Genomic DNA, 24,153 nt, shown 5'->3' with positions numbered 1-24,153 from the left:
GGAGGCATCTACCTTGGGGGGCTCAACCCGGGGTAGCGGTCATGTCCCGTTAGGGGCTCTGTTGGCTCTCAGGTGACTGTTTCCTCGCGGCTGCGTACAGCGGGGCTAGGGGAGGGTCTGTGCTGACGGACGTGGGTTACTGACCTGGTAGCCTGGCTGCCCCTGGGTGGGTCCGGGATGGGCGTGAGGTTCTGGGGGCACTCCGTCTCTGGGCTGGGACCTGGACCGGGCCTCGGGGGCTTGGGTCCTGGTTGGTGTGTTGCCGGGGTTGTGGGCGGGTGGGTGCATGGGGGCCCAGCCCTGGAGTGGGGTGCCGCCGGTGCATCGAGCCACCTGGGGGGCTCTTCAACTGGTGGGGGAGATTGTCACATCTTGCAGGAGCTTTCCTCTCTTCAGGAGCTCCCTCTGCAGGAGGGGGAGATACAGGAGAGGTGGAGGAAGATCTCAGCCTGGGTGTTTATTGTCTTATGTAGTCTGGAAGATGAGTGGATGGTGGGGTGGGTGCAGTTTTCTCTGTGGTGGGGTTGGGAGGACTGTCCCGGGCTCTGTGGGGCCGGGAGGCGCTGCTGCACTGGGCCCCGGTCTGGATGGGCCTGGGCCCCCTTTCCCTGGCGGGTCGCGGAGTATGGGGGTGCCTACTGGGGTCAGCGGGGGAGCTGGCCCCAGGGAAGGGTCACTTGCCCCTCCCTTCCTTCCCTCCCCATCTCCAGCTGCCTCCCTCTTCCCGCTCCACCACAACCACCCACACATGCAGGACCTTGGAGTAGGGGTATGTCACCAAGGTGCAGAGGAGGCTACCCCCCCCCCCCCCCCCCCCGTCCCCTTCTGGCTGCCTCTGCCTCAATTTTATCCCGCAACTTAGACATTCACATTACTCACACTCTCATTACACATACATATAGGATCTTGGGGGTGGGCACGATACACGGAGTCCAAAGTACCATCAGGGTGTACACCCCACCCCTGGCATCGTTGCCCACCTCTCAATTTTAAATACACGTAGACATTGAGGGCTAGCAGGAGGGACCATGCGCTTACCTGCTGCTCTCTGGCAGGTAGCTCCATGCCCTCCTGGGTTTTAAATGCACCTTAGAACACACATGCATCAACACTACAATGAGCGGGTGGAGGGAGGTTTGGAGTCTTCTCTCACCCCCATTCTCTGCGACCTGCTGGAGCGGGGGGGCTAGGAGGAGGAGTTGGCCGTCCGACTGCGGTCTGGAGTGTGGGGCCTTCCTGCTGCTGCAGAGTCGGGGCGGTCTGCCTCCCCCCACCGTAGGGAAAAGGGTAACACCACCTGGGTCTGGGTGCAGTTCCCCCCTCCAGGGGCAAGGGCACCTAGACCCGGTTTGTAGAGTACGCTTGGGGAGTGTGATCGTGTGTACGTCTCTTTATGTCTGTCTCCACGTTGGTTGAGTGTGGAGTAAGTGCATATGAGAGCATGAGGGTGGAAATGGATGTTTGTATCTGTGTGTGCCTGTATGTCTGTGTCTATATGTCAGGTTGGGTGTCAGGCGCCACCTCTCTGGGGACATCTCAGGCCCTCCAAGGTATGGAGGCCTATCTCCCCCTACCACCACTTCCCCTGCCAGTGGCGGTCCCCCTCGGACATCGGTGCATTGGTGGTTCTTTGTGTCCGGGGGTGGGCGTCCAGGTACACACCGGCTCACTCCTTGGCGGCCGCTTATCGGGGCCTGGAGCCTGGGGCTCGCTCGGGCCACTTCGGAGGTGGGGTGCCCCCAGGTCACTCAGGCGCGGCTGGCTGCCGGCAGAGCTCACGGGCGCGTCACTGCAACTCCCCCTGGCTTCTGCTCCGCGGCTGCTGGGTGAGCCCTCATCTGGGACTCTCCTCAGCTCTTTCTGGGACAGTGGCGCAGCTGCCCCTCTGTTGGTCTTCCTTGGTCTCTTGTGTTCTGGGGGCCTCTGGATGTCTGGAGTTTTGATCTCCTCCATACCTGCTTCATGCCCTGAAGGACGGGACTGTGGCCCCCCCACACCCTCTAGCAGATTATTACATGAAGGAACCTTTTAAAAAACAAAAAACAAGCGCGTCCATGCTCACAGGTGTACACACGGGTGATCACACCCACAAACTACACCCTTTTTGGCTCCTACCTCAAAGCACACTGTGTTCTGTTGATCTTATGTGCTGCACAATAATGTTTAATATTTAGTATTTACTGTCATATTCCCATATATCATTGTGATGTTGTTTATTCTATTACTCTTGTTCTCTTCTGCTTGTTTTCTTTTTTCTTTCTCAGCAGGTGACCCAGGTGATTGATATATGCATTTTTTTTCCTCTGCCCGTTCTGTTGGTTTTTGTCTTTTGCCCTTCTCCCCCGTCCCTCTTCTCAGCTGTTTCTCTTTCCCTCTTTCTTTCTCCCCTTCTTTCCCCCAGTCAAGTCTGTCCCGTATTCAGTAAGTGAAAATAAAATAAACAATAAAAGGTGAATCAAATAGACCATTACGGCAAGGCTGGGATGGTCAATTTGGTAAAGTAAATCTGTTGGGCATCTTTCTTTGCCTTTAGACAACAATTCTGATGGCAAAAGAGCCAAACGGGACAGGCCAAAAAAAAAAAAAAAAAAAAAAAAGTAGAATGGGTTTGGGGAGCAGTGGAGAAAGTAGGGTCGCGGAAACAGGTACAAGCTGCACAGATCTGGTTTCAGGCTGTTTCACTTTCAATTCAACCTCATGAATTCTTTATGCAGACCATCACTATAGTTATATAACAATAGAGTTTACTCTTTGAATTTGTTATTTTTAATCATTAAAACAAAGCTGAAGTGTGATTTCTGTTGCAAGGGCCATCCTTTCAACGGGCCACATTGACCTTCCAGTCATCAGCTTTAGCGCTACAGTACTACAAGTATGTAGCAAGAGCTCTAAATGGAAAAAAAATGAAGCTTTATTTGATAAAATTCAAACCTCACATAACAAGAAAAAAATTGCAAGATCAAAATAATATTATTGATGTTCTCATTATTGATGTCAGTTCAAGTTAATCCCCTGCTTAGTTTAAGACAGTGTTTCAACATGAGTTTTGCACTTTTTAGTTCATATTTGTGAAAATTTCTCAAGATTATGTATAGGCTTTGCAAATCCCAGCAAGACAATGGTAAACACAATACTGGGTCTATTACAACAGACGAGTCGGTTGCTGAACTAGCCTGCCTACAATCTAGGTTGTCAACCAGTTGAAAACATTTGGGGTATCATGATGTGAAAAATACAACAAAGAAGACACAGGGCTGTTGAGCAGCTAGAATATGATATTGGACCAGAATGAGACACAAGATTCTTCACCCAAAAGTCCAGCAGTCTTCTCAGTTGCCAGATATTTATGGCATTTGTTTAAAATGGTAAATGGTAAATGGCCTGTATTTATATAGCGCTTTACTAGTCCCTAAGGACCCCAAACCGCTTTACATATCCAGTCATCCACCCATTCACACACACATTCACACACTGAGAGTATGTCCTTTTTTTCTGGTAATTTTGAGATTCATAAGTCATAATGAGGAGATAAAACCTTCCTTGGATGGTTTTGTGTGTTGAAATCCTATTTTAAGTGGAAAAAATAAATTTTGTAACATTGTATAAGTCCTGCTTATAGAGTGTTACATGCCACTGTTAAGGCTGTTGACCAGTTAACACCAGCCCTTCTTTTTTGTAACTACAAAAGGGCTGAAAAAAGTCTCCGTTTCAGAATTGCTACTCATCTAATTGACAATGAATTTATGTTACACGCACTCACCTTGTAGGCATGAAGATGTGGAAACTTTATTAGCCTCAAGAATCCGTTGTTGTACTGGGGACTTAAACAAATTAATGTAATAGTTTCGTGAGGTTTTATTCTTTTGGTTGATGCATAATTTGTGCAATTTGATTTCTAATAAGCCAGTGCCATTCAAAATATAGTAACAGATTTCTCCCTCATACATTCCCTCTTAGGCTAGCCATTGGGAAAGGGGTAGCATTTTACCCAAATGCAACCGGATTGAACCTACTCAAATTTGGCTTGCTTTGCTTTCAGCAGAACTTCCTGATGCTGTAACAAACAAACTGTTTAATCCTTGGACCCTTGATCAAGAGTGTAGAAACAGGGAGGATCATAAAGGTCAGCAAGTCGCTACAGAAATCACACAAAAAATCTTGGGCGGAAAAGAGGCAAGGACAAATTCTCTTCAATATGTCTTTGGCTTTAGATTTGAAAGTGAATCCACCATCACCTTGTATTGTAGAATACCTGCTGCTGCTGCAGATCAGTCCAATATGAGCTAGAACAGGACAGGATGAAGTGAGATGAAAAAGCAAGATGATTAAACTTTAAGATGAACACTGTCTTTATAACAATAGGCACCTAATTCAGTTATTTTAAAAATGATGATACATTTTTGATAGCCAACCAATTTTGCTATAAATGTTTGTCCCTATACTGTAATATTATTTAATAAAGACAACCTCTGTTGGTTGAACCTTCCACACAAGTTACTCCATCTACTGACTGATGTAGGCTCTAGTATGAAAATGAATGGGATACATGTGAGCGTAACACATTAGCTCTTTTTCTTTTTCATGCCAGGAGGGAATGCATTACAATCCAACTGCCTTTGTGATCTTGGATATATTTTAAAACTGAAAAAATTTTGAGATTAGCTTTTTCTTATTGGATATAACTAGGTTCATGCCATGTGTCCTGCATTAGGGCAGGAAGGGCAAGAAGTGATATTTAATAATTTCTCCCAAATTAAGCCTGCATTGGCAAAATGCTGCACACGTCCTTAATCCAATTAATCACATGCCTGTGGTATACATTTACCCATTGGTCATGTATTGAAACTTTAAATAGACTGTGTTTAAATAGCTCAATGTGTTTGGAAATTTAAGGACAATAAGTATCGCCTCATATCTCTAAAATATGTTGAGTAATTGCAGCCATTCTCAAAAACAAACATCAGGATTTTGTGCGAGAGTCTAAGTTCAACACTCTCATGATGTTGCTTTTCTACCTGTGTGGTATTGCTGAGATAAACATTGCTGTTAGCAAAGTATTTATACCCCAAGCAGATACATAAATGGCATTTTTCAACAGGATGAGGACCTTACTGCAATGTTAAGTTGCGGCATTATCACACACATACAAGAGCAGCTCCATGTTAAAGTTGCAATCCTTCTTTAGTTGTCATCGAAAACCGTCTTCTGAGTTCTATAACTAGAACTGGAAAAATTTATGTAGTCTGGTCAAAATCATCAAATCCATATAACCACAACAGCCATTCACAGTCCAACATATCAAGATTGAGAAAAGGGCAAATACTGGGGTGGTCATATGGTCAAGATTTCTTCTCAACAATGCTGTTCTGCCTCAATATACTACCATAGAATGAAATATCAAAAAATATAAGGATTGTACCTTTAAGTGTTTCCACTGATAAGACCTATTAGAGGGATATTTCCAGGTTCCACACACTGCAGCACCCACATGACACATGGAACAAGAATCCGTGGTTAATAATAACAGCATCGTTAGACATGAACAAGAAAATTGATTTTAGCAGTAACATCAGGACATGGCAGACAAATTATACAACAATAGACATGTGAATATATCATCAATATTATCAATTATCTTGTTGCACACAAACAACATTTGAACCAGTATGTAGTAGTTTTACCCATCAGCTACACACAGCATTATTGTGGTGCTTGTCAGTGAAGTAAAGAATCAAATTCTCTTAACATCACATGCATTAGCAGTATTACTAGCCTGACATGGCAAACTGGACTTCACAAAGTCATATGAGTACAGGGAGTTGCATGTGATTGCTGGAGAAATGGTTACTTTATTCAGTGATTTGCACTCACATTGCTTCATCAGTTGGGAAATCAAACCAATGTTACATGACCTGCTGATGTTTAGTCTGGGCGGAAGTCAAACACCTCATCAACTGATCCTTTTCTCCCCAAGCTTTTTTAAAAAGTAGCTTCAGTTCAGTTTTACTGCTTATTTATGTGTTGTAATTAGATTAATGCAATCTATTTACATGTAATCCAATTATCTCCCCATACCACCTGCCCTGTGCTCACCAGTAGAGATAGTAGAAGAAGGAAAGGACGAAGAAGGACAGCTTGCACCAGGCCTCCTTCAGGCAGAACTTGAGTGTGTCGCCATTCATCACGGACGCTGGGTCGTACAGCAGCTCCTTAGTGTCCGTTGGGGAATGGAAGTACCTACCACAGAGGGCAAAGACCACACCACGGGTAGTTGACCCATTCCAGACCACGTGAGAAGGGGTGGGACATGTGGGAGAGATGATGGGTGGAAGTGGAGGAGAAGACAGCATGGAAAAAGATGGCATGATGAGTTTTGAGGTACACCATCATGCAGAAGACGTGGGTGAAATTGCAGTTGAATATGTTGATGGAAACAAATCTTTTGATAAACCTTTCCCCTTCATAGTGATTGCTCATGGTTTAACAATTAATTCTAGCTATGAAAAACCTGTCAAGCGTTTGGACTTTATCTGCCCTAATAGCAGCAAATGATACATTCTAGCTTGCTCACAACCTTTAAAAATCAAGGCATTTATCAAAAGGTACCTAAAAGATTAGAAACTAGTCGAGCATGATGGGTCAGAGTTATTTACTGGTCGCATTTTTTCTCTTTTTAATGCTGGAGTTAAATAATAAGATCCTCAAAGTAAAACACATTTATAAATGAGTTTATACAGCTAGCATCCAAAGTTTTTTGAAGAAAACATTAAGAGAATTTTAACAAATGTGCAAATTATCTACTGAGGAAGTCAAAACCACTACTGCTTCAAAAGTCATGTATTTTGCCATTTGGTAATTTTTAAACGACCTCAGAGTGAGCATTTCCAGTGTGATTCATATAGAAATAAAAGATGATTTTTTTTTATAGATATGGCAGAGCTGATACATGATAGTCCAGCACCTAATAATTCAATAAAGAATGCTAACTAGTGTTAATGCTAATAAGCTAGCTAGAAAACAATGATCTGCTATGACGTGATAGTTAACAACATTGACGAAAGCTTAAACGGATGTTCCTAATCACTCTACGCTGGGAAGAAATCTGACCTTGATTTACTATCTGTTATTAATAGTGTTTTTACATATTATTGTAGGAAAGCAGTGCTAGCTGTGAAAGGGAGGCAAGGTTTAGCAGCTACTTGACTCTGGAAATATCCCAGGAAATTTGACTTATCTTGCAGGAATTCCCATTTTCAACAAATGAGCAAAATATGACATCATATTTGAATAGATATCCAAATATATTTTCACCCAGGTCTGTTATGCACTTCTAAAAGTATCAGGGCTGGGGTTTTTCAACTCAGTTACTGTAGCTCATTAAGCTAACAACAAATTCAATAGCAGTAGATTAAATATATGGCAGCACGGTGGCCCGGTGGTTAGCACTGTTGCCGCACAGCAAGAAGGTCCTGAGTTCAATTCCAACATCAGGCCGGGGTCTTTCTGTGTGGAGTTTGCATGTTCTCCCCGTGTTTGCGTGGGTTCCCTCCGGGTACTCCGGCTTCCTCCCACCGTCCAAAGACATGCAGCTTGTGGGGATAGGTTAATTGGATAATCCAAATTGTCACTAGGTGTGAATGTGCGAATGAATGTGAGTGCGAATGGTTGTCTGTCCCTGTGTGTTAGCCCTGTGACAGACTGGCGACCTGTCCAGGGTGTACCCCGCCTCTCGCCCTATGACAGCTGGGATAGGCTTCAGCGCCCCCCGCGACCCTGAAAAGGATAAGCGGAAGCGAATGGATGGATGGATGGATGGATACATAGGTTGGTTTAAGATAGATTAAATATATAAACTTTAATATGAATTTTCCACTAATTTTTCCTTTCTTCAACTGAGACCTACTGACTGATTCACAAAATAAAGAGAAAATTCAACCCAACATCTACACATCCCAATGCTGTGCTTTTAACATAACCAATACTTGTGAACACTAACAGTTCTCTTCCTTAAAGCTATGTACAAAGAAGATGTGCAGTGTAATCAGAACACAAAACTTAGTGTGATAGGGGAATTGTAAGATGTTTCCTGGAGCTTTCCAGTGAGACCTACTTCAGGATGGCTGTTCAAATTATGACATGGAAAAAATATTCTATACAGGAAACGAGACACGAGTAAGGAATTGCTGCCTGTTGCTTTAAGGGAGAGCTATTACTGATGCACATTGTCGATGGGGTAATTTTCCCTTAAACGACACCAGAACTGATATAAATGCACAGCAATCTGTAACATGGAGTGCTGTGTAACAATGCACCAGACCAGTTGCAATAAGAGAGTTGGCTTCAGGTTATTTTTCTGTCTCCTGCTGTGTTTTGCAGGATTTAATGGGAAATGAAGTCCAACCAGGAAGCTGCCATCATTATGTGGCTCAAGAGTTGGGAGTTCGCCTTGTAATCGGAAGGATGCCAGTTCGAGCCCTGGCTTGGACAGTCTCGGTCGTTGTGTCCTTGGGCAAGACACTTCAGCCTTTGTCTACTGGTGGTGGTCAGAGGGCCCGGTGGCGCCAGTGTCCGGCAGCCTCGTCTCTGTCAGTGCGCTGGCTGTGGCTACAATGTAGCTTGCCATCACCTGTGTGTGAATGGGTGGATGACTGGATGTGTAAAGCGCTTTGGGGTCCTTAGGGACTAGAAAAGCGCTATACAAATACAGGCCATTTACCATTTAACTGGTATTTCTGCTTCGAACCAAAGCTAACAGATGGCTTATGTTCATACTTTATGGTAATCCATGTATATTTGCCATTTACAGCTCTGAGATGGTTGTACATTTAGGTGTCAAAATGAATTACATTGTAAATTCACATATTTACATATGTTTGCTGATATGTCATGCATATATGAAATATTCAACAATGCATTTGAAAATGAGCACCACACAAGGGTTCAGTAATGTCCCAACTATACATTACTGAGGATGAGGTGAACATGTCTGGGTAATCATTAAGAGTCTACTAAATAGCTAATTTACATACTAAAAATATCATTAATAATTGAATAATAAATGGAAGTCCCTCGAGTAAAGGTGACAGATGAGACATGAAAACATTTGAGACACACTTCTTCCTTTATGCTAGACATAGAGATGTTTGGTGTTAATAATTTTGTTCACACATAACAAACAGCACTCTCTCGCTTGCTCTCTAACTCACACACACAGACACACTCTTTGGGAAGGATTCAGCTGGCAAGCAAAGAATTTTAACAACAACACTACAGTGGCCAGGCTGTCTTGGAATTCCCTCTACAACTCCCTACATTGATATTATTGCATGCTAAACTAGTTTTTAAATAATCAAGAAAATATCCCTCACGAATGGACAAGTTGTCAGTTACATCACTGCAGGCTGTATGTAATTACGGTTGCTCTACCGAGGCCTTAATGTTCCTTGTAGCATATGTAGATCTACTTTTGTACTGTGACTTTAACATCCAAAGGATAATTTGAAAAGTAGACAGGCAGTCCTACAGATTATTTCAACTAAGTTACAAGAATTCTGACATTTGAAGATTATTTGTTACAAAATTAAACCTTCTCCAGTTATTTCTTTTCTCTCTACAGACTCAGTCCAAGATCCTAGCTAAATACTTTACGCTTTCTGGGGGTTAAATTGCAAATGTTGAAAATTTGTAATTCTCCAACCACGTGACTAGAATAAGATCCAAGATTTTAGAATTTAGATAGACTAATTAGGTTTTGTGAGAATCTCAAAAGAAACTTGAAACTAACTGACATGAAAGTTAACCATGACATGGTTAACTGTTCCAAGCCATCTTTAAGTATTGGTAAATAGCTTACTATCAGCTGTTTTTATGAGAAATCTCATTACAGTAGTTATTAATACATTCACTCCCCCATCCACAGCCTACTGTCCTCTCGCCATCCCTCACTCTCCTCTGAATCACCCTGTCAATAATTGATCTTTCACCCATCACTCACTCACTTTCTCTGTTCTACTTCCTGCCAATCCCTACTTTCTCCCCATCTTCCTTTCCCTGTCTACTCATCTTTCAGCTCACACATCAGTAGCTGGTGGGCATCTGCAAACTCTGCAGTTAATGAGATAGCAAAATGTTTTCTCTTCTTTCCTCCTTTCTTCTGTAACGTCAACCAGCTGAGCACACGAGCTTGAACCAATGATGCTGCCAGCAGTCCATTTCTATCCCACTAACCAGCGGGAGGACCAGCAACAAAAATGACAACAGATAAGAGGGAGCAGCAAAGGAAACATGAAAATCACTGAGTGGTGACTCATCTTTTAGACTCTGCATTTAAGAGTCTTGAAAAGCAAAGAAAAATGTACTTGCAACAAATATGGATTTGCTTATACAAAACCGATGTCCTCAAAAATATGGTCAATTATGCTTAGGCAATATCATGGTATCACGGTATAACATGATTTTTCATTTCTGACTATTAAACTCTGTTCAGGTGATGAAGTGAGGGTTCTGAAGTGTGCTGCAAAAAGCAGTATTTAACCATGGACTAAAATAGAAAGAAAATAGAAAATCTGAACGTAGCAAGCATTATGTTATCCACTAATTTGTGAAGTCCCATACTAGCCATCTCTAAAAATTTGTGACGGTCACTAGCCAATCAGCATACCTTGGTTTACCCTCCTTTCTTACACTCACAATTACCCTTAAAAATCATGCTGTTTTATCAATGACTTAAACTAGCAACTGAGTCGATAAAATCATCAGGAGAGTGTTTAATGTGGTCCAAGAAAAAGGGAGCACAAAGCCGTTTTTTGGCCACAAATCTCAGGCCAGAAATAGCCCCAGTGCAAGTTGGAGGTCATTGCGCAACGAAACCAACATAACCATCTCATCGATAAAGCACAGATATGACCACTGTGATTACTGAACCAGACTCCTTTCACTCATTTTCTGTGTTTAGAAGTTCCATACACAGAAATTATGAATAGAATTAGTGACAGAGAGCAGTCCAATTTCCAGCAGTCCAACTTATTGCTGGCAATACAGCTATAGCTCTGGCCATGGTTGAACAGGGATCGGCTAGCCTGTAGCCATACTCCTGTGACTCCCTCAGGACACCATGGGGGACACAGTTTTATGCATTCTCCACAAAACACATATAAACTGGTTAGGCAAACTCCCAAGCACCCTGAAATATCCTACACAGGATTAAGAACTGGTGCAGTGTTTAATGACCAGCATGCATTGTTCTTCCAGAATTGCTGGTTCAACTAACAGATGGACTCTCCTCACCTGTACCCTAGCATAGACTTTCCCAGTCAAGCTGAGAAGTATGATACACTTAAAGTTGAAACATGCTCTCCAATCCCCCTTCTTGAAGAGGGGAACCACCACCTCAGTCTGCCAATCCAGAGGCACCATCCACACAGTGTTGCAGAGGGGTGTCCGCCCTGACAGTTCACAACATCCAGAGCCTTGGGAAACTCAGGGTTAATCTCATTCACCTTAGGAGTTCATCCACCAAGGAGTTGATTAACTGCATCAGTGACTTCACCTCCAGTGAAGGGTGAATCAGCTTCTTCGTCTCCACACTCTGCTTCCACTACGAAGGAGTGCCAGCGGGATTGAAGAGATGCTCAAGTATTTCTTCAATCATTTGACTATGTTCTTGAGGTTGAGGTTAGCAGAGTCCCATTCCTACTGTATACAGTGTGGATAGGGAGCTCCTTCCCCTTCCCTGAGCTAGTGCCTAACTGGAGTTTTTGCCTTGAGCTGCACTCTGGAATCACATAAGTTGCCATGCTCAACAGGACCACTTCTCCAGCTTGACAGCTCTCTTCACCTCCAGTATCCACCATCTGGAGATTACAGCCAAAACATGGAGCATAACATACAGCCTCAAGTCACCTCTGCAATAGAGGTGCTGAAGATGGTCCATTCAGACTCAACGTACCAAGCTTCTGTCAGAATGCTTTCAAAGTTCTATCAGAGGTGGGAGTTGAAGATCCTGCAGACCGGGGCCAGCACATCCTCACTATTCACATCTGGATGTGTCAGTCCTGTCCAGTATTCTCCCCTGCAGCTGACACCTCTGCTCCTCTCTTCACTCACGTGTCTAGAACATACGCGTGAAGATCTGATAATACAATTACAAACTCGATCATTAACCTTAAGCTTAGGTTCTCCTGGTGCCACGTGCACTTATGAATACTCTTATTTTTGAATGTGGCGTTCATTATAGACAAACTGTGATTACCACAAAAGTCAAACAACAGAACACGATTTGGTTTCAGATCATTGTTAACTGTTTGACTGTTGTTTAAGATTTTTGGGGTATGGGGTTGTGGTTCAAGGTAGTTTTAACTGTGTGGTCAAGGCCACATCTACTTGCTATCATTCCTTACCATAATAATAAGAGGTAAGTTTACTTTTAATTTTTCTTGGATAAATGTATTCGTAATGTGAATTTGCATGGCATTTATTCGGCTCTGGTAGGATGAACTGGCGCTCTGTACTGAGCTGTTAATAAGCAGTCAGGTTTTGAAAACCCTGTATATGTATTTTTTTAATATCCCTGGTGACCATTAAAGCTAAGTTATAGATTTTATGACATTCGTTAGATAGGAGATTTAAAACTGCCCAAACGCTTCACAAAGACATCTACAGAGAAGTACTTTGAGTACATCCAGACAGAAAAAAGGGTTGTAGAATTAAAGTGGTAAACTATAAGACTTCTTCTTAAGCAATGGTTGAAAATTGTGCATTAACATAAAAGAGGTTTATAGCATTAAGTAGCATTTTTATTCATGTTGTATTGCCACTATTGCGCAATACAATTATCATTTATTTTGTTCTCTTTAAAGGCTCGGTATAAGTAGTTTACAGAGAAATTTTGCTCAAATGACAGAAAAAGTACATCTGTTGGTTACTGTTTCCATCTCAGGATTTATACATATATTGTGCAGTAGTAAGTATTTATAACAGCAGGATAAGGGATTCACTTCAAATAGTGCTGAAATAAAACATTAATGTCTGGCTACATACTGTATATTGTATATGTTAGGTGAAAAATTCATTGCTTGAGTCTCTTGCTAACAGATTTTCTTATAAATAAAATAAAATATCTGAATCATAAGCCTCATCTTTTAATGCAAATGTCTTTGGGTCAAAACAACCTTAGCCAATAAGATGCCATCTGAAAAATCAGGGCAAAGTGTACACATTCACACAGATACACACGGGACGATGGATTGGATAGTTACCTCCACGTGTTGTAGAAGAGCAGGGGAATGTTGAGGCCCACAGTCAGCCACTCCTGAGCACACAGGAACATGATGCAGAACAACACATGGATGGAGTACTCTGGCAGCACCAGCTACAGGACAGAGAGAAATAGGAGAAAAATCGATTGCTAAAGTTAAAGACCTTTTCAGCAGGCTTATGTCTCCTTGTTGCATTATTTGGCACCATTGTTATCAGATATTGGGTGAGTGGCATTTGCTTTAAGACAAGGACTGAGTGATAGTCCAGAACTATATTTAATTAAACACAATGGCAGTTGGTGAGCAGATGCCACATTATCATTTTAATTCCCAACAGTGCAGGAAAACACTTCATTGTTAGCATTTAAACCCTAACCCAACATATATTTACCCATTAAAAATCTGCTTATATGCAATTCCCCCAATTCATAATACGGAGAGCTTTGCGTCATAATGGTTATTTCATAGTGATGGCAGAGCTTCGTTGTTATTGTTATTGTCATAATTGTTAAATATTGAAATACATATAAATTTCCTTTTAAATATTAACATGTCAAAGTATCTTTATTTATCCTTTGCTTTTTGTGGTTCAGTTACTTAAGTTACTTTAGGTCAAACTAAACAGATATATATTTGCCTGCCAAAGGAGTTGGCGTGCAATCAGCATGGCTAAAATTGCTTGTCATGCAAATCCCTGTGAACACCTGAATACCCAGTATTTTTGTCCACTGAAATCAGTGGCAGCTTTTTACCACTTTACGAAATATAATTCACAAAGAAAGCCACTTCACTTTTCATGTATATTTAACAGCATACAGGGCGATGAATTCAAAACCGCCTGGCCTTGAACATTGCTCAGTACGCTGCCATAAAGAGGCAGTGTTCAGGATGCATTATTCAGACTGCTACACGTTTCCTAATAAAGGAGAAACACATTTCCATTGAATAGCTCTTTAAGTGCAGGAGACCAGAAATATGCTGCTAAGACAAAACCTAAATATATCGATTCGAGTTCACACATTGGGAAGGGATGCTCCACACAATGCACAACGCACATGCCAATGCAGCATTCATGTTGTACATTGACAACAACACAGACACACACACGCTCCGCTCCCACCTGGGATAACAACATATTAAAATACAAAGAGTGACACTGAGCTGAACAGCAGCCCTCTTGTTCAAATCCTTAATTCATGTTGGTTGACAGCACAGATGACAGTATAAACACAATCCATCAGCGCAGAAGACACGCAGGAAAACTAAGCACTTAAAACTTTTTTCCTGTTCTCTCAATGTTTAAAAGGATTTTAATGTACCTAAAGGCCTTGTTTAATGGTGTGACACTGGTCGCAAAATTGTAAAACAAGAGTAAACTCAGACGAACAAATGTATAAAATATATTATGTGTAATTCTGAATACTCTCAAAGGTATTTAAATGTTTTTTTGTGCGTACAAATGTGTAAATATCTGGGCAAACAGGAATTTGACCACAAGAGGAAAACTACAGGTAACATCAGGAGGGCGTTCTACATGCTGGAAGATTTGTTTGGGATCAAACTTAAGAAAGAGCTCTCTTTCTGGAGAAGGTTGGCAACTAAGTATAAAACTCAGATTTTTCTACTGGGGGAATCCCACTAGAAACCAGTAGCCATGATAGTGTGAACAAGTCTTTTCTTTGGTCTGTTTGTTTTTAATTTCTTTTTCTTACTAGAACACCCTGTTGGCTGCTAAAGTGGCGACATTCTTAAAAAACTGCACAAAAATTGTTTCAGGTGACAACACACATTTAGTTGACCTTCTAACGTCTACAGCTGGAAAAAAAAAACAGCAACCAGGCACTGCAGCATCTGTTTACATTCTTACAAATGGGCATTCAGACAAACAAAAGAGTTAAATCAAATGGTCTGATCACAAACTACTTCGTCAAGGTCAGCTGAGGAGTCAGCTATATTTGTATGAACAGCTGTTTAGGAATTTGTCATCCTAATAAACTACTATTTTTTTTATTGTGTACTGTCACATCCAACTTGGTGACCACATAGTATAGTGGTTTACCCATTTGCATTACAAATAAAAGGTAGTTGGTTCAATTCCAACCAGAGACAGAAATCCCCTCTGGGCCAATGTCAGAAAGGGAAGCAATGACAACTCTGTAGAGCTTCCTGCTGTGATGGTAGCTTCTGCTTTTTCACAATCATAAGTGCATAGAGCTTACTACTGAGATTGCCATTACTGCAACCACATACATGAATCTGTTACAGATTTATAATTTATTTCATGGCTCAGAATGGAAATGCAGAAAAATAACGAGAAATGCAAATAGCGATAATTATTAAACCCATTATAAAGTGTTGGCAACTCTGCTGTGATTAATTTGAATTCAGTGAATGTGTTCACAATACAGAAAGAGTTTGTTTGTATGCCTCAGTGAGGATTATGAACTACACACTGACCCATATCACAGAGGGAGTTTTTCCTTCCCTGTGTCGCCGAAGTGCTTGCTCACTCTCTGTATATATATTATTGTAGGGTCTACCATACAATATAAAGTGCCTGGAGGCGACTGAGGTTGTGATTCAGTGCTGTTTAAATAAAACTGAATTGAATTGAAAAAAAAAAAATCAAGACTATTGCCACCATTTTTGTGTTCGCTATGCACTCAAGGGTTGAGTTTTGTTTAGAATTAGGGTTCAGATATAGAGTTGTGATGGTTAACATTAGGGTACGCTTGAGAACACATTATTCATCAGCCATCGGATGTCTTCACATACACATATAAAAAAAATGTGTGTGTTGGAGCATATGCAATCAAATTACATGCTAATGGGTATCAAACTATATCTTTCTGAAGCTCTGTGTGTCTGTGTATGTGTTGACTGAAAACCCATCTGGGACTGCCTGGCAGGGACTGGAGATCTGTTTCTCTAGCTGTGGAGCCCAGGGGCCACCCTTACAACCATCTGATCCATTGTTTGTCAGTCTTCACATGGGGCTCTAGATTTTACCCCCATGTGAACACTTTGTAGAGCTTCCTCCACACCGAGCAGAGAGCACTCATGACATTTGTACTATGACACTTAATGGATACACAAATGCACGAACATGTTTATTGCTGTGACTAAAATATAACAGGCACAAGTTGAAGATGCAATATGTGACATTACCATTGGTAGGAAACAACACCCCTGTAACACATGTCCAACCAAGCATCCGTCTCCAGGGCTGAAACATGAAGCCATTGTGGAGCTGCCAAGGATTGCACTTCTTCTGATTGCCACTTGAAGTTGTCACCAATAGTGAGTCAGTCACCATGGATTCCCATTTCGAAATGTTTACAGCAGGGGTCCCCAATCCCAGTCCGCAAGGGCCGGTGTCCCTGCAGGTTTTAGATGTGTGCTTGATCCATCACAGCTGATGTAAATGGCTAAATGACCTCTTGAAGTTCTCCAGAGGCCTGGTAATGAACTAATCATGTGATTCAGGCGTGTTGACCCAGGGTGAGATCTAAAACCTGCAGGGACACCGGCCCTTGTGGACTGGGATTGGGGACCCCTGGTTTACAGCATAAAAAAAGCACGTTTGTAGTCTTGTTTAGCCTGGATATTGGAAGTGTTGCCTTTCATGTCAACTATATGTTGTATGTTGATTGATTTTTTTCTTGTATTACTGGAGTTCAGTGTGTAGACACTTTGTTTCACAGGTGTCCTTAAACAGGAAACTGTAGCTGCTAGCTGTTTGCTAGGCCTCACCTTCCACTAACTGGAGCTGCTAACCTGTCCAATACATTTGTGCTGCAGTGTGCGAGAATGCTATCGTAGTATTTGCACAGTTCCTATTAAGCAACGATTTAGCAAGTGTTTGTTGACAGTGCACTGCAACTGTACAGTTTATGAATGATTGCACTAGCAAGCTTCTTAGTCAAGCTCCCTAGAGTTCACTGATAAATCCGCCTACTGTTACTAATAAGGCTGCTTCTAGCGCCAAAAAACCCTAACAGAAAATGTCAAGGTTCAAAATGCTTAGCCATCATGATGCCACCCACTGGTTTCGAAGTTTGTTTTCTATATATACATATACATACATAGAATATCTATGTATATGCAAAGCTACTGCATTGGATTGAATTAGTATGTCAAGAATTCATCATAATTTGCTGCAGCATTTACATCATATTTAGAAAGTTTAAAAACAGCTTTATAGAGTTGCATCAGAAATTACACTCCTTGAAGTTACCACTCAGCTAAACCTCCCCCAGAATGTATAATTATAAACCGTGTGATTTTCATTTCTCAGTTATCCTTAGCTCCAGTATCCCTCACATACTTGTAAAAACATAGGATGAGGATGATCTAAATTAACTCAGATTGATCACATTTTTTCTAGTATCAAAGCGACAGTTATCTATTTATCTATGTAGCTATACATAAAGAGGATTTAGCATGCTTTCTCTGTAGGTGTCAGTCTTATTTTCTAACAGTCAGTACTGAATGACTGTTAAATTAGGGTTGCTGAACCACAAGAAAACTGGTTAAATTGCCACGAAAAAAGATTGTGTTATATCAGGGGTAGGCAACCTTTCTGATGATGAGTGCCATCTAAAATTTCCTCAGAAGTCAATGTGCCATATGATTGCATTAGCAATACATTTAATAACGCTCTATATTAACAGTTACACACTATATAGAACAGCTTTATAGAATTATATTTGTTCGCAGATGTTGGCAGCTATCAGTGAATAGTTATCAGCTATTCTGAAACAAAAAAAGACACTTTTTTATCCATAGCAACTTCATAACAGCAAATTAACTGTACAACAGAAAATGCAAATGCTATTTATGGTCTCCTCACAACAATGATAAGAAAAATAAACTGGGCTAATATGGCATGTTTGTTAATACAGGGATACACGTGTTAATGTGATCTCTGGTCTCCCACTCAGAGACACAGGTCTCCGAGTGTCCAGCATTCAGACGGCTACCTGAGTACACTCATGTGAGAGAAAATCTGCTCACACAGATATGTAGAGCCAAGTACTGTCAATAAGGCCTCTGCAATGTTCTGAAGACAGTTAAACTTGTCAGGTAGTGATGTCCAGCAGGTGAAAAGGCAAGTTCCATGAACACGCACAGCTATGGATTCCAGCTGTGTTCGTAGTTCTGTAAACTTTGACCCCCACAGAGTCGAGCTTTTCAGTTCAATCAGCTGCATTTTGATGTCCTCTTTGTCCAGCCAGTTAATGTGAGACAAACCCAGCTGCTCATTAAAGCTTTCTGGTTTGATCAGTCTCGAGTCTACGGATGTATCAGTGTATTTCTGTGGTGCTGATGCTGCGCTGAGCGGACAGCTCCTGAAGCATTTGAAGGCCGGAATGTAGAAATTTCAACGTCGCTTGAAAAAACTGCCAGCTAGCAACATCCCTCTCATCGGTAGGCTATGTTATTTTTAGCCAATTACAAGTTGAATCTGGTAGTTGGGGTTGTTAGCTAAGATATCGTCATCAAGAAGCGGCATAACTAATGTGTCTATGCGAGCTAATTTGCGATGTGCAACGCTGGCCCGGGTCATTTATTTTTTAATGCACCTTCTCAGATTAATTCACTGCGTGTCGTGCATGCCATCAGTTAACCCAGTCGGCAACCCTGGGCACGCGTGCCGGCTGTGGCACGCGTGCCCAGGGTTGCCGACCCTTGTGTTATATTGATTGTGTAAAAGAGGGATTAAAGGGATTAAAAAAGAATGATAGAAAAATATCATAGGAATAATCACAGTTAGCGGGGTTTTTTTGTAAAGCTTTAGGCTATGTCCACACGTACACGGGTATTTTTGAAAACTGAGATTTTTCGTTTTAAAAAATAATCCCGTCCACACGTAAACGCTGAAATGAAGGAAAACGCTGCTAGGAACATGCCAAAGCAACAGGTGGTGATATATTCCTAACCTGTAGAAATGTTGGCCAATCAGAAGTCTAGAAGCCTCGGTGGGAAATAGTAAACAAGGATGGGGTATAGAAGCAGAACCGAGTCGTGTGGAGGGACAGTAACTGTGTGTGTATATGTAAGCATTTAAACACTGCAGAGAATACAATTAACAGTAACAGAATTGTAGAAATTCATTTCACCGAAACAATAACGTGGCGCACAGTGTGACGTCAAAAAAGGTGCACACCTTTGACGCTGCGTTTTCTCCGTTTTCTCCGTTTTTCTCGTCCACACGTAAATGCAAAAACTGAGTTTTCAAAAATATCCACCCTGGCCGGAGTTTTTAAAAATCTCAGTTTTCAGTGACCAAAAACACCGTTTACGTGTGGACGAAAGGTGCAAACGCATAGAAAAATCTGCATTTTCAAAAATACCCGGGTACGTGTTGACGTAGCCTTAAAGTGGACGTGAAACACTACATGTATAAAGGCAAAGTTACATCATGGAGCCCTGCTCTCAAAAACTAACAGTGATGTAACTCTGTCTGTGGAGCTGGATTTAGGATATAAGGGCTTAAAGTTTTTAAAACAAGTGCCATCTTATATCAGTGGGTTAGTTGGTTGATTGTGGCCAATAGACTTACATTAGTTTATGTCAGCTAATTAGTAACAGACCTAAAAATGAGGACCTAAAAATCAGGGAAAAGTTAACACGCTGGCCACCAAATGCTAATGTTAAATTGAAAAAGGGGAAACAATTGGATTTTATTTATTAACTTTCCAGCACATGAACAACTTTTCGTAAAGACACCACTTGAGTGAACACCACTACTTAGTCGTGGTGATAAACTATGTTGTAGGTTGTGATACGAGTATTATAGCAAAGGTGGTAGTGGTAGTTCTTGCCATCGCTCCAGCTGTTTATTTCTGCATTATTTTCTGTATTGTACTTGTCCTCTTAGAAGTAAGTATTACTGCAAATCAATACTAATCAATGATCTTTATCCTGTGATGAATCATTACTATTCTGATTGGGAGTGGTCTCTTAAAATGGCACCCATTCCCAGGGTACAACTGTCAGTAAATGCTTTGATGAGAATGAATCAAAACACCTATGAGTTCACTGTTCACATCAAATTACCAAATATCTTTGGGAAGAATGGCGAGCCGCTCTTCTCTGGTTTAAGAAACTTGGAGAAACCATGACAAGGTGGAGAGAAGCTGAAACTCTGCTCTGATACAATGTGGTGGCCCAGGGCCTTAACAAGACCTCATGATGTCATTATATTAGAGTGGACATTTGTAAGAAACACATTCATCTTGTGTCTCCATCCATTGTATTTCCATCCACTGTCACTTTGTCCGGAAAACAGCCTATTTTCTTACAGGCGCCATTTCCCTCTCATTACCCCTACGCCGAGGCAAATAGCTCCCAGACGCCTTACTGCATTTTGCCATCCAATGTGGTAAATGCAAACTCCTGCCCACGCTTCTTTCAGAACCCAAGTGGAGCCTGTCAGGGCTCTCTCAAACTCGCCCTCAACCTCTCCTTGTCCAATTAGTGAGGCCACATGCCATGGAGTGTGCTCGCTCACAACAGCTTTTAGAAAATCTGTCTTTTCAGGCAGTCCCACTGAGGGATGCAGGGTAAGAATGCCAGGTCACAGAGCAATACTCACAGCTAATAAGGGAAATAAATCAGAGGATAAAAGACATGAGAACGAGAGGGAAACGATGAAGCTGAGCAAGTATCACCACTCTTCATATCACCTCAGTCATGCTGACGCCTAGTTTGTCACCCGCCTGACTATGCTGAGCAGACTGTCTGAAAGCACACAGAACAGTGCACTTCAATGCGGGGATTTACTCACTGACTGGAATTTGATGCGGTGACTGAGTTCAACCATCTGATCTAGGTAGGTGGGTTGAAAACAGCTCCTGACTCTGATGTTACTTTCACCATATCACATTCTTATATTGTTTTTGCTCTGTTTCACTCTTTGATATTTGACTTTATATAAAAGATGGATGTAGCCACTGTAGCAACACCCATCTGTTAGCAAAAATACTGAAGCAGAAAGATTTAGCTGTTGCCATGTTAGCTTTTTAAAGTCAGTCATCATGAGCATGGAATAGCATGCAATAATGGCACAATAAAACACACTCTACTTTATCATCCAGAAGGGCATGCTTTAAAGCCAATCCAATACAGGTTTATTTTTTACACAATCAAATTACAATAACAGTTGCTTCAAGATGCTTTCCACTGTGAGGTAAAGAGCTTCAATACTGATGGGCACCATAATTTACAAAATACATAATGTTCATTGAATCTAGAGATTAGAGGCAGAAACTCATTAGTAAAATCTTTAATGGGGACAGAGATTAGGGGAGCCAAGAGCTACACTTCCATCTTCAGAAACAGAATGAAAGGAGTGATACAGAACCATGATCATATCAAAAGGGTTATCAGATTTAGTGGAACAGTGAACAGACTCTCAGGCAGTCTACACCAAGGGATCACGGAAGACAGTATGCAGCTATGGAAACTGAAACAGGGGAAATGGCTAAAACCATTTCTTAATTAACCAAAACTCTTTTAATTAGTGATATTTATTATTAAATATTTTTGATATTTCATTTTAATGCAGAACACAAAGGTAACCATTTACTTCCCCCAGCTACCTTTTATGCTGCTTTTTGTCATTCATGACATATTTGGGATTTTTAGTAGGACACATTAAATTTTTGAATAAACACAGCTCAATTTGTACTACAACAGCTCATATACTGTACTTTCCAAAACAAGGGCACAGTAATCAGTTTCTCTACAAACCTACATAACTATGTATACATTTTTGAATGGTGAAATAGTACAAATTCTACTTAACAGTAGCTTATTCATTTGTGACCACTTGGGGCACTTGTACAGTGGGGTGGCTGTAGCTCTGGAGGTAGTGCATAATATATAACTAATGATAAAGGTTGATGGCTCAATCCCTGATTGCCCCAGTTTGCATGAAGGCAGGATAATAACCCCAAGTTACTCTCTCATGCTTCCATCAGTGTGTGATTGTTAGATGTAAAGCACTCACACAGAAAAAGCATTAAAAAAGCGCTTGTGTGAATGAGACATGTTGAGTAAAGTGTTTTGAGTGCTCAGGTAGAGTAGAAAAGTGCTATGTAAGAACAGGGCCATTTCTGACTCCTCATTGAAGAAATTTACACTTTTATTGTTTTCCTCACAATACAATCCATAGAGATGTTCTCCAGTCCAGATGCATTCATTCCTGGATTCATATGATGAAACCAGTACGAAAAAGCTTGCATGAACAGTGCCGAATCATCTCTGCAAGCTCTCGTTCTCCCTCTCTACTGTTGCACAATATGTAATAAAACCACAATTGTGGCATAAAACTGCTTCCATAACACTGAACTATGATAAAGAGACCCATGTTCAGCTGGGTTGGATTATCCAGATGCCATTTTCGGAATATGACCATATAGTATAGTATAGTAAAGTTGGCGGCCCATCCAAGAAGCAAATAGAAAAAAATAAGCATATATTATTCTGAAAACACACAGACACACACGCTCCTTCATTTTCCAGTCAATGTAAGGTTGGCCTACGTGAGAGCAAAGTTTTAATGTGAAGGGTCCTTTTCATATTTTCATTAAGGCACACACACACACACACACACACACACACACACACACACACACACACACATATATATATATATATATATATATATATATGCTCTGTCCCCACTGCTGTTCTGCATAGGCCTGAACCCCCTCAGTGAGATCATTAACAAGACTGGCTACGGATACCGACTCCGGAACAGAGCAGTTGTCAGCCACCTCCTGTACATGGATGACATCAAGCTGTATGCCAAGAGTGAACGAGACATCGATTCACTGATCCACACTACCAGGCTATACAGCGATGACATTGGAATGTCGTTCGGACTGGAGAAGTGTAATCGGATGGTAACAAAGAGAGGGAAGGTAGTCAGAACTGAGGGGATTGAACTACCAGAAGGCAACATTGCAGACATAGAGGACAGTTACAAGTACCTGGGGATCCCGCAGGCGAATGGGAACCATGAAGAGGCCGCTAGAAAAGCTGCAACCACCAAGTACCTGCAGAGGGTCAGGCAAGTCCTGAGGAGTCAGCTGAATGGCAAGAACAAGATCCGGGCCATCAACACGTACGCCCTGCCCGTGATCAGGTACCCTGCTGGGGTAATAGGCTGGCCAAAGGAGGAGATAGAAGCCACTGACATAAAGACAAGAAAGCTCCTTACCATGCATGGAGGGTTTCACCCCAAGTCCAGCACCCTGAGGCTGTACGCTAAGCGGAAAGAAGGGGGCCGGGGACTGGTGAGTGTCAGCACCACAGTCCAGGATGAGACAACGAACATCCAAGAATACATTGGGAAGATGGCCCCAACTGACCGAGTGCTCAGTGAATACCTCAGGCAGCAGAAACCCAAGAAAGAGGAGGGAAACGAGGAACCATCATGGAAGGACAGGCCCCTGCACGGTATGTACCACCGGCAGATAGAGGAGGTGGCTGATATCCAGAAATCCTACCAGTGGCTGGACAAAGCTGGACTGAAAGACAGCACAGAGGCACTAATCATGGCAGCACAAGAACAAGCTCTGAGTACAAGATCCATAGAGGCTGGGGTCTATCACACCAGGCAAGACCCCAGGTGCAGGCTGTGTAAAGATGCCCCAGAGACAATCCAGCACATAACAGCAAGGTGCAAGATGCTAGCAGGCAAGGCATACATGGAACGCCTTAACCAAGTGGCCGGCATAGTGTACAGGAACATCTGTGCCGAGTATAACCTGGAAGTCCCGAGGTCAAAATGGGAGATGCCCCCAAGGGTGGTGGAGAATGACCGAGCTAAGATCCTGTGGGACTTCCAGATACAAACGGACAAAATGGTGGTGGCTAACCAACA

General features: G+C 41.9%; 1 protein-coding gene across 3 annotated transcripts in view; it reads right to left on the bottom strand.

Moving 5' to 3' along the window:
- Positions 1–24,153, bottom strand: part of cnih3 (cornichon family AMPA receptor auxiliary protein 3) — a 145,400-nt gene that overhangs the window by 23,165 nt on the left and 98,082 nt on the right. For 2 of the 3 annotated variants that reach the window (XM_082505401.1, XM_082505402.1), the window contains exons 4-6: positions 13,257–13,369; positions 6,094–6,237; positions 5,420–5,475 (exon numbers count right to left, since the gene is read on the bottom strand). In XM_082505401.1, coding sequence (XP_082361527.1) covers positions 5,448–5,475; positions 6,094–6,237; positions 13,257–13,369 — 285 coding nt within the window. In that variant the 3' untranslated portion in view covers positions 5,420–5,447. The remainder of the gene's footprint in view (positions 1–5,419; positions 5,476–6,093; positions 6,238–13,256; positions 13,370–24,153) is intronic. The other variant, XM_082505403.1, reaches the window with a different exon arrangement.

This window comes from Aulonocara stuartgranti (assembly GCF_965226115.1).
Source record: "Aulonocara stuartgranti genome assembly, chromosome: 15".
Taxonomy (NCBI): domain Eukaryota; kingdom Metazoa; phylum Chordata; class Actinopteri; order Cichliformes; family Cichlidae; genus Aulonocara; species Aulonocara stuartgranti.
Note: the sequence above shows the minus strand (reverse complement) of the source record. Positions and strands in the feature narration are given on the sequence as shown.